This window comes from Bubalus bubalis, chromosome 23, assembly GCF_019923935.1.
Source record: "Bubalus bubalis isolate 160015118507 breed Murrah chromosome 23, NDDB_SH_1, whole genome shotgun sequence".
In the NCBI taxonomy this organism is placed as follows: domain Eukaryota; kingdom Metazoa; phylum Chordata; class Mammalia; order Artiodactyla; family Bovidae; genus Bubalus; species Bubalus bubalis.
Window position 1 is genome coordinate 44581094 of NC_059179.1, and position 12612 is coordinate 44593705.

Genomic DNA, 12612 nt, shown 5'->3' on the forward strand with positions numbered 1-12612 from the left:
GTGTGTATTTTGTGCATCTTGATTAGTCAGTTTTTAATATTTTTATGCAAATGAAATACATTCTTTTGTTGTTGAAGTTTACGTTTTGAAGTAATTAAAATATTTTCATCTTTAAAAAAATGAATGTATGCTATGACTTTGAGTTGCCGTACTTTGTTAACCTAGCTCTTACTACTGGCCTTTGATTTATTTGGAAATTTTTTATTCTCATAATGTTTTGAGGAATAAAATTGTCAGCATTTCTGATGCTTTTCTTAGGTTCCCGGAAATGGGATAATAGGATCAAATGATATAAATGTGTCAAAGGTATTTTATGCATATTAGTAATAGTAAATTGCTTCCTGGAAGGACTGGACTGGTTATATTCTCATCACTGTAAGAGACTGCTTGTATAGCTGTACCTTTGCTGATGTTTGTTATTAGAAGAAGCAAGCTATCTCATTTAGTCAGTCATTTGTATTATTTTCTGTGAATTGATTTATGTCTTTTGTCTATTTTTCTTTTGTGATTTTATGAAGTTGTATGAAGTCTTTGTGAATATAAATAATGTTTATATTACAGATATGTACTATGTCTGTTGAACATTTTCTTTACCTTTTTTTGGTGGGGAGAGTTACAGCATTTTGTCTTTCACCATCTTTTTTTTTTTAAACTGAGGATTAAAATGTTTTTTCCAAGTAATTTCCATTTTGACTTATTAAATTCTCCTTTGATTTGGGTGGTTCTATCTTGCATAAAATAGTTCTGCTTCATTTGTTTCGAGACTCTTTATTTTGATTTTTGTTTTTAATATCAGTATCGCACTTCTGCTTAAACAATTATGGCTTTATTAGGTATCTTGAAATCTCAAAGGCAAATGTCCAACCTGTTCCACCCTCCCATTGCTTTTCAGAGTTGTTTTAATTTTCACCTTTTCTTTGTCCATTCATGTACACATTCAGACGATCATTGAGTGTACTCCCAAAGCACTCAGAAGTCAGGGCTCTCAGTGAGTTTGTGGTCTGGTCAGTGCAGTGTGATAATTTCAGGAGAGGAGACAGAGGAGGCTAGAGCAGTAAGTGTGTACCCTAATCTCATTGGGAGATTTGGAGAGGACTTTCAGGAAGAGATGACGTAAGCCAGAACCTTAGAAGAGGGGAAAGAGTGTTTCTGTCAGAGGGAATTGCTTTCGTTAAGACCCCAGAGGCTAGAGAGCATGGCCCATCCATTCAATTCAAGTCTGCAGGTTGGAGTGTAGAATGGGAGCTGTGAGAGAGATGGCTGCGGGGTAATGCTGGACCTTTCAAGGCCTTTTAATCTGGTTAAAGATTTTAGCTCCTAGTGTAAGGGCAGTGGTAAACATTTGGAAAGGGACTGCCTTCATCTGATGTGTGGTCGGGAAGCTTATTCCAGTCAGTGTCTAGAGACTAGATTGGGAGGGGGCAGCACTGGAGGCAGGCAGATCATATAGAAGGAAATTAAGGCAGTCCAGATAAGAAAGGGTGCAGCCTCGACCTGAGGTCGAGACAGTGGTGGATGGAATAAGGGGGATATATTTGAGAGAGACTTTACAAAGGTAGGATGGATAAAACTTGAAAGAATTGATATTGGAGTTGAGGTGAGAATTAAGAAAGATACTCGGGTTTTTGGCTTGGACAGTTGGGTTGGCTATCGGTATCATTTTTCCGAGACATTGAAGACACGAAGTTCTGTTTTAGGCATGCTATAGTGAGGATGTCTAATGAGTTGTTGGACATATGGGCTTGAAACTTTGGGGGAAAAATGTACCACTCAGTTTTATGTGGATTTTTCTGTGGATTGTTGTGGGGCCCTGAGTGTTTACTGAAGCTTGGAACCTTCTCTTGCAGTAGCAAATTATAGCAACTTCCTTGTTTTGTGCTTCTTTCTGAGGACCTTATCAGGATGAACTAATATCTTTTCCAATCTGATGATTCTCTTCTTAATTCTATCAATATTTTGGCTAGAAGAAGTGTTATGTGGACATAATCTAAAAAGTATAAAGTTATGCCATGAGAGGTTTTCTTTTTATCTGTCTGTCCCTTTTAAAATGCTTATGTACCCTCTAATTTTCTCACTTGTAAAAGAGAGTAGCTAGACTTAAGTCTCTTCACTTTCATGCATTGGAGAAGGAAATGGCAACCCACTCCAGTGTTCTTGCCTGGAGAATCCCAGGGATGGGGGAGCCTGGTGGGCTGCTGTCTGTGGGGTCGGACATGACTGAAGTGACTTGGCAGCAGCAGCAGACTTAGTCTAATTCACTTCCTCTTAGAAGGCTGATCTAAAATGGTATAACTTTAAACATCTAATGATTAGTTTTAAATTTGTCCCGGATAGCTTGACAGTAGAGCAGATGAAATTTTTTCTTGAAAAACTTTAATATCCCTTCAGTTGACTTTTTGACAACATTTTAAGTAACCATTCTAATTTGAACTCACATTCATCTTTAACCCATTAAAGTTGATCCTCATCTCTGATCGCCTTCCCAAAATAACTTTGTGACATGTTCCTTTCTACCCTTCCATTGTGCTTTTAGCAGTAATTCTTCTTGCATGGCAAGATCTTTATGTAGGTATCTGTCAATTCAGGTGTTTTTTTGGTGACTGTGGGGATTTATATTTCCATGGCAGTTAACAGTCATCAAAGATGTAAGAGGGTAAGAGCTCGAAAGTGTAAACTGCATTTATCATCACTTGTCGTGATTAATTATAGAACATTTAAAGGTGTTCCTTAGATTATTATTTTGACTTCCCTATCATTTGAATTCATTTTTCTAAAGAGGATGTTTCTGGGAGTTCCCTGGTTAGTGGTTAGGATTCTCAGCCTTCACTGCTGTGGCCTGGGTTTAATCCTTGGTTGGGAAATTGAGCCCACAGGCCACACGATGCAGACAGAAATAAATAGAGAGGATCTTTTCATAATGAAGTAAGTTTATTGAATGAATTGAATAGAAGCTCATCTTGATAAAGTGTAGACTCAATTAAGAATTTGTTTCCAATATATAGTTTTCACATCTTGGTTTTTTGAAAAGGTATTGTTTATTTGCACTATTCTATGAATAGAAATGATAGATTTTGACTTGTTGCCATTGGTTATTATGTGAAAAGTGCATCTTAGAAGGTGATTTGTTTGGTCTCCTCAAACTGTTTTTGGGATTGCCATGAGCTTGCATGTACTTAAGATAGACCTAAAAATATTGAGGTCATTTTATTTAAAAAACAGCTTCTATTTGAGTTATTGAGAGCGATGGCTGTGTCTGTCTTAAGTTCATCTTTGAACTGTAGCCAAATGGTTAGGAGTCTGAAGAACTGGGTGGTCAAGTTTCCTTTTTAGTATGCAAAGACAGTTAAAGGAATTAGACTCCGAGTAGAGGAAAACTGTCCAGACATTGTAGCCACCGACATCTGCATCTTTCTGCTGACCAGAGTAAAGGGCATTCTGAACATTACCACTTAAAACTAACTTTTCTCTTTAAGGGCTCCTGAAATTGTGCCAGCTGACTCCAAGTCCACCCTGACCCCACAGCATAAGCATGCTGTGATGTCACAGCTACCATAGAACTCCAGGGTAGTGTTGAGCTGGCCCATGTGGGCTCAGGTAAGTCCTGGCTTTTTTTTTACCATTTGGCATTCTTTTCAAAGTTAGATACCATTATGATTTTATGTCAAAAGAAACAAGGCAAAACTTTGAAAACTGTGCCATATATGGGGGAAAAAATAAGTCTGTTTTCTAAATATCTATGAGCCAGCTCCATATTCTAACCAACGGAGTTCCATAGTAGCTGTGAAGTCCTCCGTGAATTGTGACCTGTGACTTCAGAATATGTTAAATTCTACTCCTGGCCCACCTTACGGAACAGTATGAGTTTTTTTCTTCTTCTTCTTTTTCATTTCACTTATTCTAAGGTCTCTATGTTTTTAAAAGTATTTTAGCTTTATCAGTAACTATGTACCACCACTTAGCTAGTTGTGTGTTTCAGTCAATTTTGAATGCGTAATGGTATGGCCGATTAGTTTTATAAAGTTTATCTTCTCAGAGTGCCTTCAGCTGTCTTTTTAATTGGTTTTCATAACATGGGCTTCCCTGGTGGCTCAGAAGGTAAAGAATCTGCTTGCAGTGCAGGAGACCTGGGTTCAGTCCCTGGGTTGCAAAGATCTTCTGGAGGAGGGAATGACTACCCACTCCAGTATTCTTGCCTGGAGAATTTTATGGACAGAGAAGCCTGGTGGGCTACAGTTCATGATGTCGCAGAGTCAGACACGACTGAGTGACTAAGGCTTTGACTTTCACTTGGAGTAGGAGGGGACAGAGCGTGTAATATAAGTTAAATTTTCAGACCAACATATTACAGAGAAGCTTCCGTTAACTGTTGGAGTTATTCTGAGATGTCAGTAACCTAGAAAGCTTGTATAGGTTACCTATTTCTATTCTGCTGGAACTTTCCAATTTTTTCATGGTCTTTGTTGCATTAAGTGAGGTTTTACCACTTAGATTTATTTACTGTATTTTCCTACCTACCACTTCTTTTACTTTCTTCCTGCTTTCCTTTTATCCCTTAATGTTAAAAGGTGGTAAAAATGTTATGTGAAGGACTCAAAGACATTTTCTTAGTTGCTTTGCATATAATCTAATGCTTTTTTCTCCCTAAGAAAACATGTGTAGCTAAAACTTAAATTACCTCAGTATAGGCCAGATCCTTTAGACACCATGTTTACAATGAAAACCCATCTGTGAAGAAACTTTAATCACTAGCTCCTCTTGAGCAGTGTGTAAGTGATATACAACAAACATTTGGACAGTTCATTGACATTCTCGTGAAATTTGATTTGTAATAAATTTACTGATCTTTTGTAGCCCAGATTCACCCACCAGTAACTGAAACTATGAGCTCTTAATTGTGGTTAATGAAAAGAATGGAATTATGTATTCCTAAAATATTAGACAATGAAGTATTTTTCTTTTAAATGTTATTTTGTCCCTGTAGTTGAATTTGTGTTTTTCGTGTTGTGGAAGGTTTGGAGATTTATTTTATGCTGTGAAGAATAGAGAACAAGATCTCTGTTGACCTTCATTTTCTGCCCTCCTGTGTATATTCCAGGCTAAGGGCGGCAGTATTTCCCATTTGCAGTTTAATGCAGAGCTTGTGGTCAGGGGAAGTAATTGTTTTTGAGATCTTGGACTAGGCCAAATAGAAATCAGTTTGTATGTACATATGTCAGCTTTATTGAGATGTAATTCACATACCATGCAGTTCATCATTTGAAGTCCTGTTTTTGGTAAAATACACTTAAGTTTGAAGGCAGACTGTAAGTCACAATTCCAAAGCACAGCTGCTGAGTTTGCTGTGGTGTTTGGTCTGTACTCCTCCCCACCTGTGACTGGCTAATTAGTTTCTAGTTACAGAAATCCTTCAGAAACATTAGAGAGGAAATGAATTCTTGAGCATGTATTTCTGAGGTGAGATCCTTCCAGACATCAGCTGTGTGATGAATTAAAATAGCGAAGACAGCAATTTAGAAGATCTCTTCTCCAACCAAAAAAGCATAGTTAGTTGGCATTTACTTTTAGATTACCTCATCTTTGGGAAACAAAAAAATATGTGTGCATATGTATACACACACACTGTCTCTCATGCATATACATGTACTGTGTAGGTCTTCCTCTTTTTTCAGGTAAATTGATCAGAACTTTTTGGTCCCTTTGTTGCTTTTGAAAGTGCTTAGAACATTTTTTATATCACACAAAATTTTATAGATGCATATAATTTAAGGTTGAAGCTAAAAACTGTAAAAGGTACAGCGATACTGCACCTAGGAGTAGTGAACAGCTTTGCTAGAGGCGAAGTGAAAAGTTGTTGCCTTCGTAAGGAAGTAGTGTATACCTGAAAAGAAACGGAACAGGGCATGTTTAGTTAAAAAAAACAAAGCATTAAATTATTCAAAATGTTATGAACACTACTAGATTATTCTCATCTGTTCATTAAAACATGTAGATTTTAGATTTCTGTGTCTGACCTCCAGGCTTGGTCTTTTGAGAAGTCCGCCTCCTTTTATCTCATGCCAGCTATATTATGTTTCAGCCCTGATGACGTCTCCAAGGCGCTGTGCCTCATAAGGTTTTGTTGAAGTCCTTTATGTATTGGAGTGGGGGCTACAGCTGTCCTTAGGTGTTTATGTTGAGGAATGTATTAACCTATATTGCTGTGAAATAAAAATTTACCTAGGAAGGTGTTATCATTTGAAACCATGGGTTCTTAACCTGAAAAATGTTGTGTTTCAGGGGCTGGGGGTCATCTTTCTGGGCAGAGGATCTGTTTTTGCAGAACGGATCTTTGATCCCAGAGTTGGAAAACTTTGAAGCTGGCTTTTTATAGCTCACAACTATGCTGAAGGGCTGTTTTGAGTATAGGAATCATGCTTTTACATTTCTCACATTGCCTGGCATATTGCTCTGTGTGTCATGGGCATTCAGTGAATGTGGGAATTATCATTTTAAAGCTTTGTTATTTTTAATAATGGGGGAGATTGTTGCATTGAACCAGTCTGTTACACTTTAAGGAGCAAGTCTTATTTATCTAATTCCTAATTCAAGATAGCAGTTTAAAATGCAAGTATACTAAGAAATATTTTTAGCTAGTAGTAGCATTTCATGTAACAGATTTTTCTTGATGTAATTCAGGAAACAGTTACTTAGTCCTGCAGTCTTGGGGTGTGTGTATGTGTGTGTGTACCACTATTTGTGGTAAATGTGAAGCTCACCTGCACCTTCATTTTTTTGCCAAGGTTATTTGCTTATTATTCATAGATATACTGTACTTACTAAATAAGATTTCTGTTATTACCTGACATTAATTTGTGTTAAGAATAATAACATAGTTTAATGGCAACAGAAAGTTCCTTATGGATTTGGGAAAATTGGAAACTTGTTTTGTACCTCTACCCCCAACTGGTTTATCGCATTTTGTTTTAGCATATTTCTATTCAAAATTATCTAGCTCAAGTTTTACTGTATTAATAATTTAATAATTCTTAATGGGTATAAGGAAGACTTGACTGTGAGAAATTCTGAAATCAAAGTATTGCTAACTTTTACTTACATTAAACATTTATTTTAACTGCTCTTAATTGTCTCCCAGTTAACAGCAATGTGGAAGGAAGGCTCAGCATTTACTTTGATTCAACTTTAAAAATGCAGCATAGGGATACCCCTGGTAGTCCAGTGGTTAGGATTTGGTGCTTTTACTGCCATGGACCAGGGTTTGATCCCTGGAGGGGAACTAAGGTCCTGCAAAGCCACTCAGCACAGCCATAAAAGGGGAGGGGGGCAGAATAAAGGGCAGAACTTGCCCAACAGCAGCAGCAAGCACATCCTTGTCTCCTTGGTTTCTGCAGAACCAGGACCAGAAAACAGGGGCTTTAATGTCTTCACACTAGATGGTTGATCTTTGATCCTCTTAATATATTCTAATAATTTCTCTAAACTTTACCAGAGCATGGAGCCAGCACTAATGGGATGGTAAGTGCCCAGCTAGGCAGTTCTAGTTCTGGAAGGAAATGAAAGGGAAAGGAATACACTGTCATTTCCTTTGTATTCTCTAGGACATTTGAATGATGCCCTGGGATCCAGGAAACACAGAGAATTAGAGTTTTGAGTGACTGCTACAGGTTTGTGCTTTTTGAAGAAAAATAGAATTAAACTTATTTTCTGTCCTGATGCTTGTTTTAGGTGTTGTAGAAGGTGATTTAGCTGCTATTGAAGCTTACAAATCGTCGGGAGGGGACATTGCCCGCCAGCTCACTGCAGATGAAGTCCGCTTGCTGAATCGCCCTTCTGCTTTCGATGTTGGCTATACTCTGGTACATCTGGCTATACGTTTTCAGAGGCAGGATATGCTAGCAGTATTGCTTACAGAGGTGAGTGTGGCATTCTGATTAAATATTCTTTTATATGAAGGAAATGTGTTCTTTAGTTTTCATTTTTGATGTTTTAATATTTCTCAGTTCTTAAATGTTTTAGATTTGATCAGTCCTCTTTTAAAAATGACATTTAAAATTAAGACACTTCAACAGAAGGGATATGTGTTTTTTAAAATAGGACATTTTGCCACAATGATTGAGTCATATGTTTGATTTTTAAAAAACCGAAATGCATTAGTCATTCATTCAGCTAGCAAATATTTACCGAGTACCCACCATGTTGAAGGCACTGGGCATAAAGGGGTGCAATGGTGAAGACATTGGCTCCTGCTTCAGTGAATCTCCAGTTACAGTGATTCTGTATAGTGTGCAATTTCATAGATGTAAGTGCCAGGTGCTGTGGGGAGTACTTGAGAAAGTGTTTTGCGGTACCTTCCTTACCTTCTTACCCGCAGCAGGTCATGTTTTAGCTGAGATCTGAAGGAGTAGGATGAGTTAGCTTCAAAATAGGTGGAGACGAGAACGGCATTGAGGAAGCTGTTCAGAGGCAGGGGTGGTGGTGTTTGTGGCGAATTCGGAGCTGGTGGGTAGCTCAGCGTGGTTGTATGGTGGATGGGAAGTGAGAGAGACAAGTAGGGGATGCAGTGTGAAGGATCTTCTAGGCCAAAGAACTGGAAGATGATTCTGAGGGCAGTTAAAGGCTCTGAAAAGGGTTAGGTGGAGGGACAGGGGAGTGAGAAGATCAGCGTGTTGGCTGCTGGAATTAGGGGCGAGCCTGGCTAGGACACTGTAGTGACGCTGGCAGGAATCCCGCTGGGACAGCCGTGGCAGTGGCTGGTCTGAGAGAGATGCTGAAGATGCCAGCGGAGTTAAGTGGATGGACTGGCTGTGGGGAGAAGTGGTGGTGGGGTCACAGTGGCGTCCAGGTTTCTAGATTAGATAACGTGGTAGATGCTACAAGTAACAGAGGTTGGAGTGAATTAATTAGAATGTGACTGTATCATCCAGGTAATTTTTTTTTTTAAAGAAATAGGGTAAAAGTGCAGTGTTTGATTAGTTGTGGATTCAAATCCATTATGGTCAGTATACTCCTGTGTATGCTTGTTTGCATATTTGAACTCTCCAGTATCTGGAAACATTTGCGCACAAAGCATAAAGTGGGAGGAGTGGTTAAGAAATATGAATGTTAGGTAGGAGCATGATTGAGACAGCTTGCCATTGTTTTTAGTTTGCTAAGAGTCCAGTTAAACCAGGGGCAAGGTAGGCCTTGAGAAACAGTCGTGCTGAAAGCACAGGGCAGGCTTACTGAAGGAAGACAGGGCTTCCCTGGCGGCTCAGATGGTGAAGAATCTGCCTTTAATGCAGGAGACCTGAGTTCGATCCCCAGGTTGGGAAGACTCCCTGGAGAAGGGAATGGCAACCCACTCCAGTATTCTCGCCTGGAGAATCCCATGGACAGAGGAGCCTGGCAGGCTACAGTCCGTGGGGTCGCAAATGGTCGGACATGACTTAGTGACTGACACACTACAGAGGATAAGGGAGGAGGGGACTGTTTGGAAGGTGGCTCTGTGATTGGAGAGACTGGTGTTCTGCAGCGTGGGATGGGACAGTTCGAGGTGGTCTCTGTAGTGTCGTGAGGTCTGGCTGCACTTGTGTTGTGACACCCAGTTGTGTATCAGACGGGACGGCGTGAGGAGTCATAGTTGCTGGTGGTGGCTGGAGACAAGAAGGAGAAGGCAGCTGTGAACCAAGATGCAAGTCTTTAGTGGTGTGCTTCCCAGGTGGCTCAGTGGTAAAGAGTCCGCCTGCCAATGCAGGAAACGTGGATTTGAGCCCTGGGTCGGGAAGATCCCCTGGAGAAGGGAATGGCAACCCACTCCAGTATTCTTGCCTGAGGAATCCCATGGACAGAGGAGCCTGGCGGGCTACAGTCTGTGGGGTCGCAAAGAATTGGACACAACTTAGCAAGTAAGCAGCAGCAACAGCGGGTTCCTCTCCAGCTGGTAGAGGTCTCTGAGAAGGTTCTGGAGGGACTGGTGTAAGCCATCAGCCTCCTAAGAGCATTCTGAGGACTAACAGTGTGGAAGACAGTAGAACCCCAGTGTATTTATTTACAGCTGGGTAACAAATCCCCTCAAAACTTAGCAGCTTACGACAACAAACACTTGTCATCACAGTTTCTGAGAGTAAGGAATACAGGAGCAGCTTAGCTAAATGATTTTGGCTCAAGGTCTCATGAGGTTCCAGATTGCCAGGGCTACTGTTGTCAAGAGGCTTGACTGGGGCTAGAGGCTGTGGTCCTAAGTACACTCAACGTGGTGTTGGCAGGAGGCTTCAGATTCTTGTCCTGTGGGCCTGTCCGTAGGGCTGCGTGTCATGTGCTGGCTGGTCTCTCCTTGAGCAGGTGAGCCGAGAGAGTGTGAGGAAGAGAGAGGGAGAGAGAGTGAGAGAGTGAGTGAGGTGGAAACCACAGTGTCTTTTCTGTGTAGCCTAATGTAGGAAGTGATACTCCATCATTTCTGCCATGTTCTGTGGTACACGTGGACCAGCCCTGGCACATGCCATGGGAGAGGTGGAGAGGACGCTTGTTCTAGGGAAAGAACGGAATCGGTGGTGGAATTTCGTCTCTCTGGTGTGGGTACTCCACAGGACAGAATCGAAGGGGCCAGTAGGGAGACTGGGATGGGGAGAGCATGAGTCTGGGCTGAGGGCTGTGTCTGCAGACAGGGCACGGAGCCAGCCAGGGCCTTTGGGGATGAGAACAGGAGAGCGTTACATTTTGGGAATGTGTGTCTGGGGCTGGGGGCTTACTTAATTGGATTTTAAACCATGAGCCCTATTTGTAGTCTGGTGGAATAAATGGACTGCTTTTCAAACTGTTGTTTTTAAATGTATAAAATAGAAAATAGGTTTGCAAAGGAAATCAGTTACATTGAAATATGTAGTTGACAGAATATTAAATTTGTGATGTATAAGAACATGCATTTTAAATGTAGGCAGGTAAAATGAAGGATTTAAATTTAATTGAACTTCCTGTTCTAGTTCATGGACCCTTCCCAAGTTCATGGGCCCTAAATTAGCTAGTAGGCTAAGGAGCTGATGGAGAGTCATGAGGCTGAAGAGGCTAGGAGATAAGGGGCAGGCTTCAGGGGCAAGTGCTTAAGGATGGTGGCAGGAGGAGAGGTTTAGCAGTCAGTCACTAGCTCTAAGGTTTCTTCTGAGGTGTTCAGTGTTCAAAATCTCCCCAGGATTTTGCAGAGGGGCTGAGGGTTAGCAGTTTTGAGAAAGCTATTTTTGAGTTTACTTTTGAGATCCATTTTAATGCTGTTACTTGAGAAATGGTTATATTCTGAAAATATTTACTATTTTTCCACAGTTTGTTGCTTAGGTTGGGCTCGTGGAGTTCAGGTGTGGTGACAACTTCACCGTCAGTGTTAATCCTGGCCAGTGATGTTTAGAACTGAATGTTCATGCAGGTGTTTTCAGAAGGGGATGTCTGATGGTTGTCATGGGTATACAGGGTGTTTGAAACTCTGTTCACTTGCTGCTGCTGCTGCTAAGTCGCTTCAGTCGTGTCCGACTCTGCGACCCCATAGACGAAAGCCCACCAGGCTCCCCCATCCCTGGGATTCTCCAGGCAAGAACACTGGAGTGGGTTGCCATTTCCTTCTCCAATGCATGAAGGTGAAAAGTGAAAGGGAAGTCGCTCAGTCGTGTCCGACTCTTAGCAACCCCATGGACTACAGCCTACCAGGCTCCTCCATCCATGGAATTTTCCAGGCAAGAGTACTGGAGTGGGGCGCCATTGCCTTCTCCGTCACTTACCTCAGTAGTAATTACAATTAAGTGTGTCTACGTATGTTACGTAGATGACAGTATCATAAAACTTTGTGTGTGGCTTTATTGGAAGATCTGCTGCTCCAAGCCCTGCTTGTTACTAGAAGTCTGTTCGTGAAGGTTGCCCAGGTTAGTGGCTGCGGCTGTAGTGACCGAGTGGAGGGTCACAGCAGACTAATCTCCTCTCGAGTAGATGGATGCTCACCTTGGGTTTCCGGATTATCTGTGTATAGATTTCTTGAGCTCCACAGAGGAATACAACTTAAATGTAAGATAATGCCTTTTCATCCTTTGTTGTTGTTCATCATTTTAAAAGGACAGGAAAGTTCTTGCTCAGGTTTCATTCCTGTTGAGTTGTACTACTTCAGAGCTTTGTTGTCGGCTCTACTCTTTGGGGAAGCCAGATGCTTTTTAAAAAATACAAAATTATAGGGACTTCCCTGGTGGTCCAGTGGTTAAGATGCTTCCACTGCAAGCGGTGTGGGTTTGATCCCTGGTTGGAGAACTAAGATCCTGCTTCTACTTTCCTCTTTCTCTGTGAGCTGGAATTCCCTGCTTAAGAATGTTTTTATTAGGGGCCTGATGGTTATTCTTACTTTGCTTTCTGTACTCATTCCCTCTCCTGTGATGAACTTTTGTGAATAGCTCTGTCTTACATACATTTTTATGTGCTTGTTGGTATATTTCCTTGGGATAAACACCACTAAAAAGTAGAATTACCGAATTGAGAGGGTAAAGCATTTTTATCACTGTTTCCCAGGAAAGTTGTACTGATATATACTCATATACTGTTGAGGACATAACACCAATATCTCATATATTTAAAATAAAAACACCTTAAGTTACTGGAAAGTTTTGGTAA

At 40.8% G+C, this 12612-nt stretch overlaps 1 protein-coding gene across 2 annotated transcripts in view; it reads left to right on the forward strand.

Annotated features, from left to right (window-relative positions):
* Positions 1–12612, forward strand: part of ZRANB1 (zinc finger RANBP2-type containing 1) — a 72399-nt gene that overhangs the window by 44391 nt on the left and 15396 nt on the right. For both annotated transcript variants that reach the window (XM_025274344.2, XM_025274345.2), the window contains one exon: positions 7723–7910. In XM_025274344.2, coding sequence (XP_025130129.2) covers positions 7723–7910 — 188 coding nt within the window. The remainder of the gene's footprint in view (positions 1–7722; positions 7911–12612) is intronic.